This window comes from Oncorhynchus masou, chromosome 22, assembly GCF_036934945.1.
Source record: "Oncorhynchus masou masou isolate Uvic2021 chromosome 22, UVic_Omas_1.1, whole genome shotgun sequence".
Lineage (NCBI taxonomy): Eukaryota > Metazoa > Chordata > Actinopteri > Salmoniformes > Salmonidae > Oncorhynchus > Oncorhynchus masou.
In genome coordinates, this window is record NC_088233.1 from 45,353,965 (window position 1) to 45,367,689 (window position 13,725).

At 44.3% G+C, this 13,725-nt stretch overlaps 1 protein-coding gene across 2 annotated transcripts in view; it reads right to left on the reverse strand.

Moving 5' to 3' along the window:
* LOC135509569 (metabotropic glutamate receptor 8-like) overlaps window positions 1–13,725 on the reverse strand; it is a 230,104-nt gene that overhangs the window by 60,916 nt on the left and 155,463 nt on the right. For both annotated transcript variants that reach the window (XM_064930332.1, XM_064930331.1), the window contains exons 3-4: window positions 1,648–1,783; window positions 48–202 (exon numbers count right to left, since the gene is read on the reverse strand). In XM_064930332.1, coding sequence (XP_064786404.1) covers window positions 48–202; window positions 1,648–1,783 — 291 coding nt within the window. The remainder of the gene's footprint in view (window positions 1–47; window positions 203–1,647; window positions 1,784–13,725) is intronic.

The following is a 13,725-nucleotide window of genomic DNA, read 5'->3' on the forward strand; positions in this document are numbered from 1 at the left end:
GTTTGCTGAGTAGAGTCAATAAAGCTCAGCGTCTCCTGTTCTCTCACCGTCCACGGAGGCTCTCTTGGGGAGGATGGTGATGGCCCCCTCTGCCACTCTCTCCTGCTGGACCACAGGGGAGATCTTGGACCCCCAGCTGTCTGAACCAACCCAAAGGAAGTGACCAGTCTCGTTGTTGCGTTTGGCCGCGTCCAGGATACGCCTGTGAGAAGAAGACAAAGTTGTTACATTCCGAATCACTGAATTTTGATTCACTGAATTTAAATGAACTTAATTCCGATTCACTTCTTGTATATGTTCGACCCCAACCGCAACATCATCCAACAGCATACCACCCTGCATCCCAACACTGGCTTGCCACTGATGCTAAGTAGGGTCGGTCCAGGATGGGAGACCAGATGCTGCTGGAAGTGTTGTGGAGAGCCAGTAGGAGGCACTCTTTCCTCTCGTCTAAAAAAAGATCCTAATTCCCCAGGGCGGTGATTGGGGATATTTCCCTGTGTAGGGTACCATCTTTTTGATGAGAATTAAAGGGGTATCCTGACTCTCTGGTCACTAAAAGATCCCATGCCACTTAGTGTAAGAGTAGGGGTGTTAACCCTTTTGTCCTGGCTAAATTCCCAATCTGGCCCTCATACCGTACCATCATGGCCACCTAATCATCCCCAGCTTCCAACTGGCTCATTCATCCCCCTCCTCTCCCCTATAACTATTCCCCAGGTCATTGCTGTAAATGAAAATGTGGAATAAAATAATGATGGTTAAATTAAATAATTAAATAAATGAAATAATGGTTATATAATGGTTCAATTAAAAAAAAAATATATATACAATTATAAAGAGAGAGGGAAAGATATTCAACTGTCATTGCCCAAACTGAGATATGTATCCAATATCTCCAATGATCCAGCTAAGCTTTGCTAACCTGATGGCTTCCATATAGCTATTTAAAGAAATTGGTAAATGTGGAAGGAAACCATATTACAGTTTTGATTCCTGCAAAGCCACCCTCACCAGACGTTCTCAACTCCTCCTCAGTTCAACCTCAGGGAGATCCGGTCTAATATAACAATTTTAGGAAAGATCTGTGGCTCTACCCAGTCCTCTGGAGTTTGGGAAACTGAGTTTACTTATTACCCTCAGGTGCTGAGCTTTCGGTTGAGGAGCATTAGAAATATAGTTTTTTTCTCCCTCTTTCGAGTTGCAGGTGTTCAGTTGAGACAGCTTTCATTCGAGTTCTAGTATTCAAATGTGCAGATGATCATTGCCGCTTAATTCAATATTATTCACATCAAGGCGAGATAACCAGAGTTCTTTATGTGCTGAAAGGAACTGCAATACAATGCACTCCGCCGCATAGACAGGCCATCTTACCTATAGTGTCCCGGAGTTAATCGGGAACATTGTTATCTCAATCCACAGTGAAGGGTTTGTGGATTAATTGATGGAGGATAAACACTGTTTTTAACTCGATGGCGACTAGAGTGCACTGACTGAAGGAGTGCACTGACTGTGTGTGTGTGTGTGTGTGTGTGTGTGTGTGTGTGTGTGTGTGTGTGTGTGTGTGTGTGTGTGTGTGTGTGTGTGTGTGTGTGTGTGTGTGTGTGTGTGTGTGTGTGTGTGTGTGTGTGAGACAGAGACACACACCTAATGTCGTCCTCATTGGCAAACATGATGACGGCTCGGGCGTTGGAGGTCTCAAGCAATCGCAGAATAAGCTTGTCAAACTCCCCCGGCTTGGGCTCCCTGGGGATCTTCAGAGACTGGGCAATGCACACACCACCTGTGGGGAGAGGAGGAGGGAGGGAATTAGAGAGAGGAGAGATGGACAAAGGGAAGGGATGAAGGAGAGCAGGAAGTGGAATGGTGGATGGGGAGGGGTAAAAGAGAGAGCAGTACAGGTATGGAGGGAGGGGGTGAGAGAAGGGGTTGACGGCGTAGAGAGGGAAAGATGGTGAGAAAGAGAGAGGGGGAAGATAGAGGGTTGGAAAGAAAGAGAAGTGGAGGGGTTTCAAGGGAGCTAGTGAGGAGGGCGATGTGAGGGAAGAGTGTGAAAGAGAGGAATGGAGGGGTGGAGATACGTAGGAGCAAGAGAGAGATAGGAGTGAAGATGGCAATGTTTTGAGGAGAGCAAGACAGAGCGCCAAAAAGAGTGGATGAGAGAGAGAGGTGAGGTAGATAAGAGAAGAAGGTGGGAATGAGAGAGCAAGTAGAGGGGGAGAGGAAATGAAAGAGAAAGTGAAGATGAGGACGTACAAGATGAAGGAGAGATGAGGGATGGATTTGAGGAGGAGAGAGGACAGAGTGGATAAGAAGAAAATGGAGAGGAGGGAAAATAGACAGGGAAAGACAGTGAAGGGTCATGGCAGAGAGAACAGGTATAGAGAGAGGTGGAGGAAGGGATGGAGACAGTGGGAGAGAAACAGACCATCACTATCTGATTCATTCATGTGGACTGTAGCAGAATACAGATGAGGGAGCCAGAGAAATCCTTCCTTCCATCCATCCAGTCCCTCCATCCACTCTTGAGTGTGAGAACTGCATTACATTTCAGATTATATCAAATTGTCACTTGGTTTTAGGTGTTTAAAAAACATTAGGTGGCGCCTGACAGACTGTATTATCGACTTATGTGCTTAGCTTGATTTCTTTGCACTCAAAAACCTCTGCCAGATGTGACGAATCCTTCACAGGGAATATAAATAAACAGCACTTGATAAGGCGCGTCGGTGCATCAACAGGAGAAGTCCTCCCTCTTAAATTGGGTCCATAATAACCTTCCATAATTTTCAGACTTCTCTATTATATCATTAGGCTCTCTGCTCTGACTTAAGCGATGATCTCCCCTTGGAATCCAATCTCTTGTTACGGTCCATCTGCAACAGTTCCATCTCTTTGTGTCTCTTCCAGCTCCATCAGGGGAGCCATCTCGCCACATTACTGTCCCAAACACAACTAGTTATTAACCCTAAATTGATACCTTTTTAAGGGTAATGGCCAATATGCTTCCTCTGGTGTTCCCAACCTCCAAATTATTATGCTTAGCTGTTGTCATCTATATCATTGTTGGGTGTAATTAAGGGAGCTTGGGGGATGTTCGTGTGCGTCACTTCTCTGAGGGGCGCCATGATGGGATGTTGTCTGAAGGAAATCGCTGATAAAACTTCAAAATTAATGCAACATCATCTAGTAAGCACTTCTGAAAGTTTAGTTAAATGTATGACTAAATGTTGTCTCGGAGGGTACAGTAAACAAGGTTTAGAGCTAGCTGTTTCGTGACTTGCTGTGACCTTCCACCCTCAGCCACCTGCCAGCACGCCATGCAGAGGGAACATTCTACACACATTAATCTATCGCTATCGCCTAGAAGGCTTGTTTTTCTTTGGAGGCCAAGAAGGAGCTGGTACGATGTACATTACTGGCGGTTTTAGATTTTAGTGATGTTATATATATGCAGGCCTCAGCCACTATCCTGACAGCACTTGATTCAGTGTATCATGCAGCCCTCAGGTTCATTACAAATCAAACACGTCTAACACATCCTTGTGATCTCTACAGCGCTGTTGGCTGGTCGTCATTGACCTTGCGTAGGCGTTAACACTGGTATACACTGATTTATAAGGTCATATTGGGTCAAATGCAATTTTATCTCTGTTCTTTTTTTATTCAGGTTGGTAAATAAATATCAATTATTGTCCCATTCTCATTTGTTTCTTACAATACCAAAAATTAGAACAGGTCATGGTAGAAATAGTTTTAGTTACTTAGCTCCGTGGTCCTGGAATTCTCTCCTGAACATTTTAAAATCTGATGATCTAGTTTCGTTGGTGGAGTTTAAACACTTGATCAATGTACATATCATAGAAGAGTGTAACTGTCTTTAGGACAGCGGTTTTTAGTCAAGACTTTTGAGTTTTTAACGTAATGTGTAATTGTTGTACTGTATGCGTGTTTATTGTTTTGTTTAACGTTGTGTTGGTGTATGTAAGTTGTTTGGTTTGAAACGCTGTTTCCCCTGCTGCTATTGGACCAGGTCTCTCTTGGAAAAGAGATGTTATCTCAATGAGGTAAAACCTGTATCAATTAAGGTCAAATAAAAAAATACAAAAAAGGGCTGTCAGAAAAATCACCAGCTGTCATGTTCTGACCATCGTTCGTGTGTGTTTTCCTTGTTTTAGTGTTGGTCAGGACGTGAGCTGGGTGGGTATTCTATGTTGTGTGTCTGGTTTGTCCATTTCTATGTTAGGCCTGATATGGTTCTCAATCAGAGGCAGGTGTTAGTCATTGTCTCTGATTGGGAACCATATTTAGGTAGCCTGTTTTATGTTGGGTTTTGTGGGTGCAGGGGAATATTGCCGCCCCAAAGCTGAGCTGGAGGCAGCGACAGCAGAGAGGCGGCATTATGAGGAACAAGCACGGCAGAGCGTCTGGAAGCCCGAGAGGCACCCCCAAAAATGTATTGGAGGGGGGAGGCACAGGGAGAGTGTGGCAGAGTCAGGAGCCAGACCTGAGCCAACTCCCCCTGTTAACCGTAAGGAGCCATGGATGTTATTGGAGCTATCGGCGAAGCTGAGGGCTGAGTCTGAGAGGGTCGAGGAGTTATTGGACAGAATGGAGGAGAGTGAACGGATGGGAGATGAGGAGACACTCAAGGAGGTGTTAATAGAATTGGGGGAGTGTGAAGAGAGAGAGAGGAATTGATTTGGCATAGTATGCAAGGCATTCGCCCTGAGGTGTGTCCCCAGCCCGGTACCACCAGTGCCGGCACCCCGCACCAGGCTTTCTCTCCGTCCCATCAACACAGGTGCTCCCGCCTGTCCGGCGCTACCAGAGTTTCCACCCCTCAGTCCAGAGGCGCCAGAGTCCCTCAGTCCAGCGCCGCCAGAGCCCCCCGTCTGCCCACGCCGCCCGCGCCGCCAGTCTGCCCAGCGCCGCCAGTCTGCCCAGCGCCGCCAGTCTGCCCAGCGCCGCCAGTCTGCCCAGCGCCGCCAGTGCCGCCAGTCTGCCAGGATCCGCCATTCAGCCAGGATCCACCAGAACTGCCAGTCAGCCAGGATCCGCCAGTCAGCCAGGATCCGCCAGTCAGCCAGGATCTGCCAGAACTGCCAGTCTGCCAGGATCTGCCAGTCAGCCAGGATCTTCCAGATCCGCCATTCAGCCAGGATCCGCCATTCAGCCAGGATCCGCCAGAACTGCCATTCAGCCAGGATCCACCAGAACTGCCAGTCAGCCAGGATCCGCCAGTCAGCCAGGATCCGCCAGTCAGCCAGGATCTGCCAGAACTGCCAGTCTGCCAGGATCCGCCAGTCAGCCAGGATCTTCCAGATCCGCCATTCAGCCAGGATCCGCCATTCAGCCAGGATCCGCCATTCAGCCAGGATCCGCCAGAACTGCCAGTCAGCCAGGATCCGCCAGTCAGCCAGGATCCGCCAGTCAGCCAGGATCTGCCGGAACCGCCAGTCAGCCAGGATCTGCCGGAACCGCCAGTCAGCCAGGATCTGCCGGAACCGCCAGTCAGCCAGGATCTGCCGGAACCGCCAGCCAGCCAGGATCTGCTTGATTCATCAACCTGCCTGAGCTGCCCCTCAGTCCCGAGCTGCCCCTCAGTCCAGTGTGGCCCGTTGTTAGGGTTCCTAGGCCAAGGTTAGCGGCGAGGGTCGCCACTCAATGGACGCTAAGGAGGGGGACTGAGACAATTATGGAGTGGGGTCCAGCGCCAGAGCCGCCACCGCGGACAGATGCCCACCCAGACCCTTCCTATGGGGGGGGGGGGGGGATACTGTCACGTACCGACCATCATTCGTGTGTGTTTTCCTTGTTTTAGTGTTGGTCAGGACGTGAGCTGGGTGGGCATTCTATGTTGTGTGTCTGGTTTGTCCATTTCTATGTTAGGCCTGATATGGTTCTCAATCAGAGGCAGGTGTTAGTCATTGTCTCTGATTGGGAACCATATTTGGGTAGCCGGTTTTGTGTTGGGTTTTGTGGGTGATTGTTCCTGTCTTGGTGTTTGTGGCACCAGATAGGACTGGTTTGGTTTTTCACGGTTCTTGTTTTGTAGATTGTAGTACTTTATTCATCTTTATTAAAGATGCACAAAACTAACCACGCTGCATTTTGCTCCGCCTCTCTTTCCCCAGAAAACCATTACACCAGCCTTTTACACCGTGGATTTATGAAACCTCTCACCAAACCTCTTCTGCCATGTTGCCATTTCAACTTGCCTTTCAAGTTGAAATACCATAGGACTCCCCAGTTAGAGTGCTCAGAGTAGATCTCCATCAAATCCATTTCAAGTGCTGTGTACCTGTTCATGAAATGACACTCCTCCTGTATTCAATCTTCCATGCATGTTTTTATGTCAATGTCTTCAAATATCTATCTTGCAGGGTGGGAGTAGCATCTGTGTGTGTGAACACCCAATAAATCAAAAATCAATTCCAATTCCCAATTTGATTAATTGTTATCTAATGAATGGACAGATTCCCCATGTCACTACATAGTAATTAAACCACTACATGACCGTGCCTCGCTCAGCGCTGCAAACTGGGGAAAGGTCTTTTGCCTGATTAATATAAAATATTGATTACAATTTGTATTAAATAATTGGTCATTCATTACTTACATCACCTATTACAGCCTTGTGAAAACCACACGGCGAGGGGGAATATAGGTGGTTGCCTCTAATGATGGCATGAAAATGTAGGAGTGTACCGGCTCTGTGTTAAGGAGAGTCTGATTCTCACAGTGTAATGTGTTCCTTTTGTAAGCTACCTATCCTCATAAAATATGAACGAAGGCTGCAGAGCTCGGCTAGTAGAAAGTGGCTATCAGGGGATATTGCAGTACCCAGGCACTGCAGGAATCAGGACTCATTGCAGCCAGTTGGGACTTGATGTGGAATATCAAATTATAGGGGGGGAGGTGACAATATCAAGCCAGGCAGGGATTTCATGTGTTAATATCCCGTGTTCTGCTAACAAGTCTGTTCTGTATGGAATACGGTACGCCATACCCATGTTACGGTGTTGTATAATTTTGATCAAGGTTGGGAAATCAAGCGATTTGCACACTGTTGTTGCTCATTAGGGGTAAAGGGGTTTGCAGCACTACATGGAACATTATTATTCTGGTGGTATGAAATTGACATTCCTTCATGTAACAATACTATTTATATGTTGCTTGAAGATATTTCCTCAAGAAATTGGGATCAAATTAATTCAGGCAGTATTATATGTTAAAGTGAAAAGGTGTTGTGCTGATACTGCTAATAACACCACTACAAAGTGACAATAAAACCATGAAACCTATTGACATTATAGTAGTTACACGATGTACAGCTGAAGTCAGAAGTTTACATACACTTAGGTTGGAGTCATTAAAACTCATTTTTCAACCACTCAACAAATGTCTTGTTTTAACAAACTAAAGTTTTGGCAAGTCTGTTAGGACATCTACTTTGTGCATGACACAAGTAATTTTTCCAACTATTGTTTACCGACAGATTATTTCACTTATAATTCACTGTATCACAATTCCAGTGGGTCAGAATTTTACATACACTAAGTTGACTGTGCCCACAGCTTGGAAAATTCCTGAAAATAATGTCATTGCTTTAGAAGCTTCTGATAGGCTAATTGACATAATTTGAGTCATTTGGAGGTGTACCTGTGGAGGTATTTCAAAGCCTACCTTCAAACTCAGTGCTTCGTTGCTTGACATCATGAGAAAATCAAAATAATTCAGCTAAGACCTCCACAAGTCTTGTTCATCCTTTGGAGCAATTTCCAAATGCCTGAAGGTACCACGTTCATCTGTACAAACAATAGTACGCAAGTATAAACACCATGGGTCCACGCAGCCGTTATACCGCTCAGGAAGGAGAAGCGTTCTGTCTCCTAGAGATGAACATACAAGTACAAATCAATCCCAGAACAACAGCAAAAGACCTTGTGAAGATGCTGGAATAAACAGGTATAAAGGTTTCTATATCCACAGTAAATCCTATATCAACATAACCTGAAAGGCCACTCAGCAAGGAAGAAGCCACTGCTCCAAAACCGCCATAAAAAAAGCCAGGCTATGATTTGCAACTGCACATGGGGACAAAGATTGTACTTTTGGAGAAATGTCCTCTGGTCTGATGAAACAAAAATATATTTGTTTGGCTATAATGGCCATCGTTATGTTTGGAGGAAAAAGGGGGAGGCTTGCAAGCTGAAGAATGGCTAAGGACAAAAAATGGTTTAAGGACAACAAAGTCAAGGTATTGGAGTGGTCATCACAAAGCCCTGACCTCAATCCTATAACAAAATTGTGGGCAGAACTGAAAAAGTATGTGCGAGCAAGGAGGCCTACAAACCTGACTCAGTACCACCAGCTCTGTCAGGAGGAATGGGCCAAAATTCACCCAACTTATGGAAGGCTCCCCGAAACGTTTGACCCACGTTAAACAATTTAAAGGCCATGCTACCAAATACTAATTGAGTGTATGTAAACTTCTGACACACTGGGAATGTGATGAAGAAATAAAAGCTGAAATAAATCACTCTACTATTATTCGGAAATTTCCCGTTTTTTAAAATAAAGTGGTGATCCTAACTGACCTAAGACAGGGCCTTTTACTAGGATTAAATGTCAGGAATTGTGAAAAACTGAGTTTAAATGTATTTGGCTAAGGTGTATGTAAACTTCCAACTTCAACTGTAGTTACAGATAGGTTGGTGCAATAGCAGTGTACATAGTTATGTATTCTCTGTACACCACAAGAGGTTGGTGGCACCTTAATAGGGGAGGACGGGCTCGTGGTAATGACTGGAGCCGAATCAGTAGAATGGTATCAAATACAACATGGTTTTCATGTGTTTGTTGACATTTCATTCGCTCCGTTCCTGCCATTATTTTGAGCCGTGCTCCCCTCAGCAGCCACCTGTGCTGTAAACCTTTACACTTGCATCACAGCATATCAGACTTTTTTCTGCAAAGAAAAACACAAAGCAACATGGGTAATTCACCAACCTCTGCACAATTGACACTTCGTCTTCATTCATTACAGAAAGAGCATTTTACAACCCAGTAGCGTACTGCTAAGTCTTGTTCCTTTTCTCTTAACCCACATAAGAGGTCCATGTTTGCCTCTAAAAAAGTTTACTGTTGTCATATCACTACTTCCAGTACTGCCCCTGGGATAATCACAGGCCTTTGCCTCGGACAAGGAAGTTACAGTACAGCAGTTGTCACCAACTGATCATTTGTGATCGACTGGTCGATCTCCAAGACATTTCTAGTCGATCACCAAACATTTCTGTAAAAAAAAACAATTATCAAGCCTTGTGTTCCTATTTTTTATTTGTCTCGCATTGTTGGAGGTAGGTGCACGTGATTCAGCTGGTTCTTCCTACTTCTACTCGCCGTACAACCAACACTGCGGCTGTAATGATTGAGTAGGAAAGTGTATCGATAGACTTGCATTGTTATTATTAGTAGCTTGGGTCTTTTTTAATGTCAAGGAATATTTAACATTCTCTGTTCATAGGAGTAACATTCATTTGTGCATGAGGTAGAAATAATGATGTGCAACTCAAGTTTCGCCATCAGTTGGAAGACGGTGTCCCTTTTTGGTCAGTGTCAGCGGAGGTAAGGGAGAGCGGTGAGACTGACCATCAGATGCAGGCACCACCAGCACAGTAATATTAAAAGCACATTATTTAAATGTAGGGTCACTCAACTGTGCCTCACAAGTAATACAGCAACTGATCTATTATTGAAATATATATATATATATATATATATTTTTTTTTTTTAAATGGTCAAAACAAAAATGCATTGGCAGGGCAATTCAAGCAAAGCTAATATGCGGTGATAATGTATTTGGCCTATAGCCTACTGCACAACTCTCATTAATGCAGTACTGTTTTTAATAGGTTAATGTTGCATAGGCATATGTTTTTTAAGTGGTTTAGAAAAAAAATCTCAGCGGAAGATCTCGGCTTGCATTTTGACTCAAAGTGATCTTGACTCACAAAAGGTTGATGACCACTGCAGTACAGCATCACAAGTTCTATGAGAGCGACTGTTCACATTTAATTTCCACAGAAAGACTTGTCTGGCACCGAAAAGCTGGCACATTGACTGTAGTGGCGTCAGCCATTGAAAGACTCACAAAGAATTGCTGCACTTGTGTTTGTGGTAGGTATTCAAATCTATTTATTGCGCAAATAACTTTTTGTCCAATTGATTTTCTACAGGCCAGATGGGTATGCCAGCTGAAAGCAAATAAACCCTTCTTGCTCATGAGTATGTGATGAGACAATAGCCCTCTGTGGCCTGAGTTTAGCAGAGGTGTACTAAAAGAGGCCTCTTGAAAAACATAGCCTGCAGATATAGGGGAACTTTTACGTCTGGTGTTTCTCTCTTTTTAAGAGGATGGTTACATCAGCCCCAAGAATATGCCATTTAAAGCGCTCTCTGTGCAGACTGCGTGGTGAGAGATGCAGAATGCTGCAGTGATATCGAACCCCTCGAAACTCCTTCAGCCCAAACATTCTCAGATGTGGTGTCTGAGAGCGAGATGGCCCTCTAAACCCACTCTCTCAAACCCTGCCACAAGGCTGCCAGCACAGGCATTACATTATGTAAAATGAAACACTTCTAGCCTCCACAGATTTACATGTAGTGGAAACCTGGAAATATCCACAAAGTCTATGCTCTTGGGTACCAAAACAACTTTGAAATTGAAAAGCGTTGTTCGCATTGCAACAAAAGGGTATCAAATGCTTTTATGGTACTAATCCTAAAATGATAAATGGCAAGACTATTAACTTAACTGTTGGTATCATAAAGAATTTGACTATGACGATGTTAGTGGTGTGGTTATAGCCTCTTATTTTATCCCTATTTTATCCCAGTCTGTCATTTGCTTGTTTTGGGATTTCTCTTATTGGCACGTGTACCGTATTCTTCATAATATGACAGATTCAAATGTTTACATTTCATACTGGACACTATATCCTACTCTGCTTCTGTGACTTCATTTGCAAACAAATTACATTGCTTTACCTTGTGAGGCGCACAGATTTATACAATCCGGGAATGGATGCCATGAAGGGGGGTGGTCACATTGCCTTGAGATACTTTCAATTCAAAACCTCAATTCCGGAGCACTTATCAGGTGCTATGGAATACAGAGAGGGAATACAGAAAGCGTTGCATAAACACTCAGGCTTGACAAGGTCAGTGATGAGTCAGTAAAAGCAGGTTTGCACTGAATGAAATATCAGCCGTTCGCACCGAGCGCCTAGCTCTCCGGATCCACTGACAAATTGGAGACGGCAACAACTGTTGTATCCCAATTGAGTAAGGGGATAGGTTATTATTTCTTAAAGCTTCCATTTCGCTCTGAAAAAGGGATGAATAGAGAGAGAGAGAGAGAGAGAGAGAGAGAGAGAGAGAGAGAGAGAGGATCAATGGGTACTTATCAACAAAACATATATATTATATTACTTGCACATTAAGCTAGGGGTAAGTATTGTTGTTTGACTTGTTCCATTGGGCCTGTGTATATGTTAATCAATGGATTGGAGCGATTATACAGTAGCTGCTGCAAAGTGCTAAACGTTTCAGAGTTATGCTAGGTCTTGATCAAGTCTCTGATCAGATTATTGGAATCTAGCTCCATCCCTTCAGTCTATGCTGATCTAAACATGCCAGCTAGAGGTCTTCACGGGTCCACCAGACCCGAAATTCCGAGATCCGACCGGGACCCGAGCGGGTTCGGATCCTTATTTCAAACTTTTATCTTGGATCTGGGTCAGGTCTGATATATTGCCACAGGTTTCAGGTAAGTGCGATTACACTTCATATACCGTTTGGACCCGTTCTTTTAGGTGTGAGGTGGTAACTGTGTGAGTGTGTTACCAATTGAAACTCAATCAAACGTAGGCCTATACTGTATGTTAGAAATTGGTTCGGGATGCTCACCTTTACGTGTGCCTGCTGCTGAGGAGATAGAGGGTGAGAGAGGCAAACTGACGGCCACAATCAACCACTGTGAGTGAGGTGGACAGTTATTGTTTTAGAAAAGTTCAAACCAAGGGAGTTTTTCCTATTCTAGGGAGTTTTTCCTAGCCACCGTGCTTCTACACCTGCATTGCTTGCTGTTTGGGGTTTTAGGCTGGGTTTCTGTACAGCACTTTGAGATATCAGCTGATGTACGAAGGGCTATATAAATAAATTTGATTTGATTTGATTTGATTCAAATAGGCTATACAGTTTAGCATATGCTACACATTGAATCAAGGAATATTTTTTTTGTAATTTGTTATAAGCTGTTTTTAGGTAAATGTTTGGCCAATATCCTTAGTTTTTTATGGAGCTGGCTTTCTTTCGTTCTCCCTGTCGTTCTACCCTCAGATCTGAACGGGTTTATCGGCTCCGAAACAGGTACGGGTCTTTATGAGTCTGTTTTTTCACAACCCGTTTCGGGAAGGAGTCCGACTGTCCTCGGGTCCATTTGGAACAGTTATCTGTTTTTTGAAAATGTATTTATGCATATTGGGTCCAGGTGGGAAAGCCACCGGGCCATTTTAGAACGGGTCCAACTTCTTGGACCCATGAACACCTTTACTGCCAGCACCTCCAGTTGCTTCAATGCAAGAGAAACAACTTCCATCTGATTTCTCTACTCCACTGACATAGTAAAATCCTTCAGACGTTCCATTATTTTGAGCACAAGTTGAGTCAATTATAGGGCTGGGAATTGCCAATGCAATATGTATTGCAATTCTATATGTATCACACGATTCTATATTTATTGCGATTCAATACTGAAATTGTATTGCAATTCAATGTTTCAAACATACAGTGCATTCGGAAACTATTCAGACCCCTTGACTTTTTCCACATTTTGTTACCTTACAGCCTTATTCTAACATGGATTACATTGTTTTATCCCTCCTCAATTTAAACACACAATACCCCATAATGACAAGGCAAAAACAGGTTTTTAAACTGAAATATCCCATTTGCATAAGTATTCAGAAACTTTACTCAGTATTTTGTTGAAGCACCTTTGGTAGCAATTACAGCCTCAAATCTTCTTGGGTATAACGCTACAAGGTTGTCACACCTGTATTTGGACAGTTTCTCCCATTCCTCTCTGCAGATCCTCTCAAGCTCTGTCTGGTTGGATGGGAAGCGTCTATTTCTCTCCAGACATGTTAGATCGGGTTCAAGTCTGGGCACTGACTGGGCCACTCAAGGACATTCAGAGACTCGTCCTGAAGCAACTCCGGCGTTGTCTTGGCTGTTTGCTTAGGGTTGTTGTCCTGTTGGAAGGTGAACCTTTGCCCCAGTCTAAGGTCCTGAGCGTTCTGGAGCAGGTTTTTGTCAAGGATATCTCTGTACTTTACTGCGTTCATTTTTCCCTCAATCCTGACTAGTCTCCCAGTCCCTGACACTGAAAAACATCACCACAGCATGATTCTGCCACCACCATGCTTCACCGTGGGGATGGTTCCAGGTTTCCTCCAAACGTGGCTTCCATCTGGCCACTCTACCATAAAGGCCTGATTGGTGGAGTGCTGCATAAATTGTTGTCTTTCTGAAAGGTTCTCACATCTCCACAGAGGAACTCTGGAGCTCTGTCAGTGACCATCAGGTTCTTGGTCACCTCCATGACCAAGGCCCTTCTCCCCCGATTGCTTAAGAATGATGGAGACCACTGTGCTC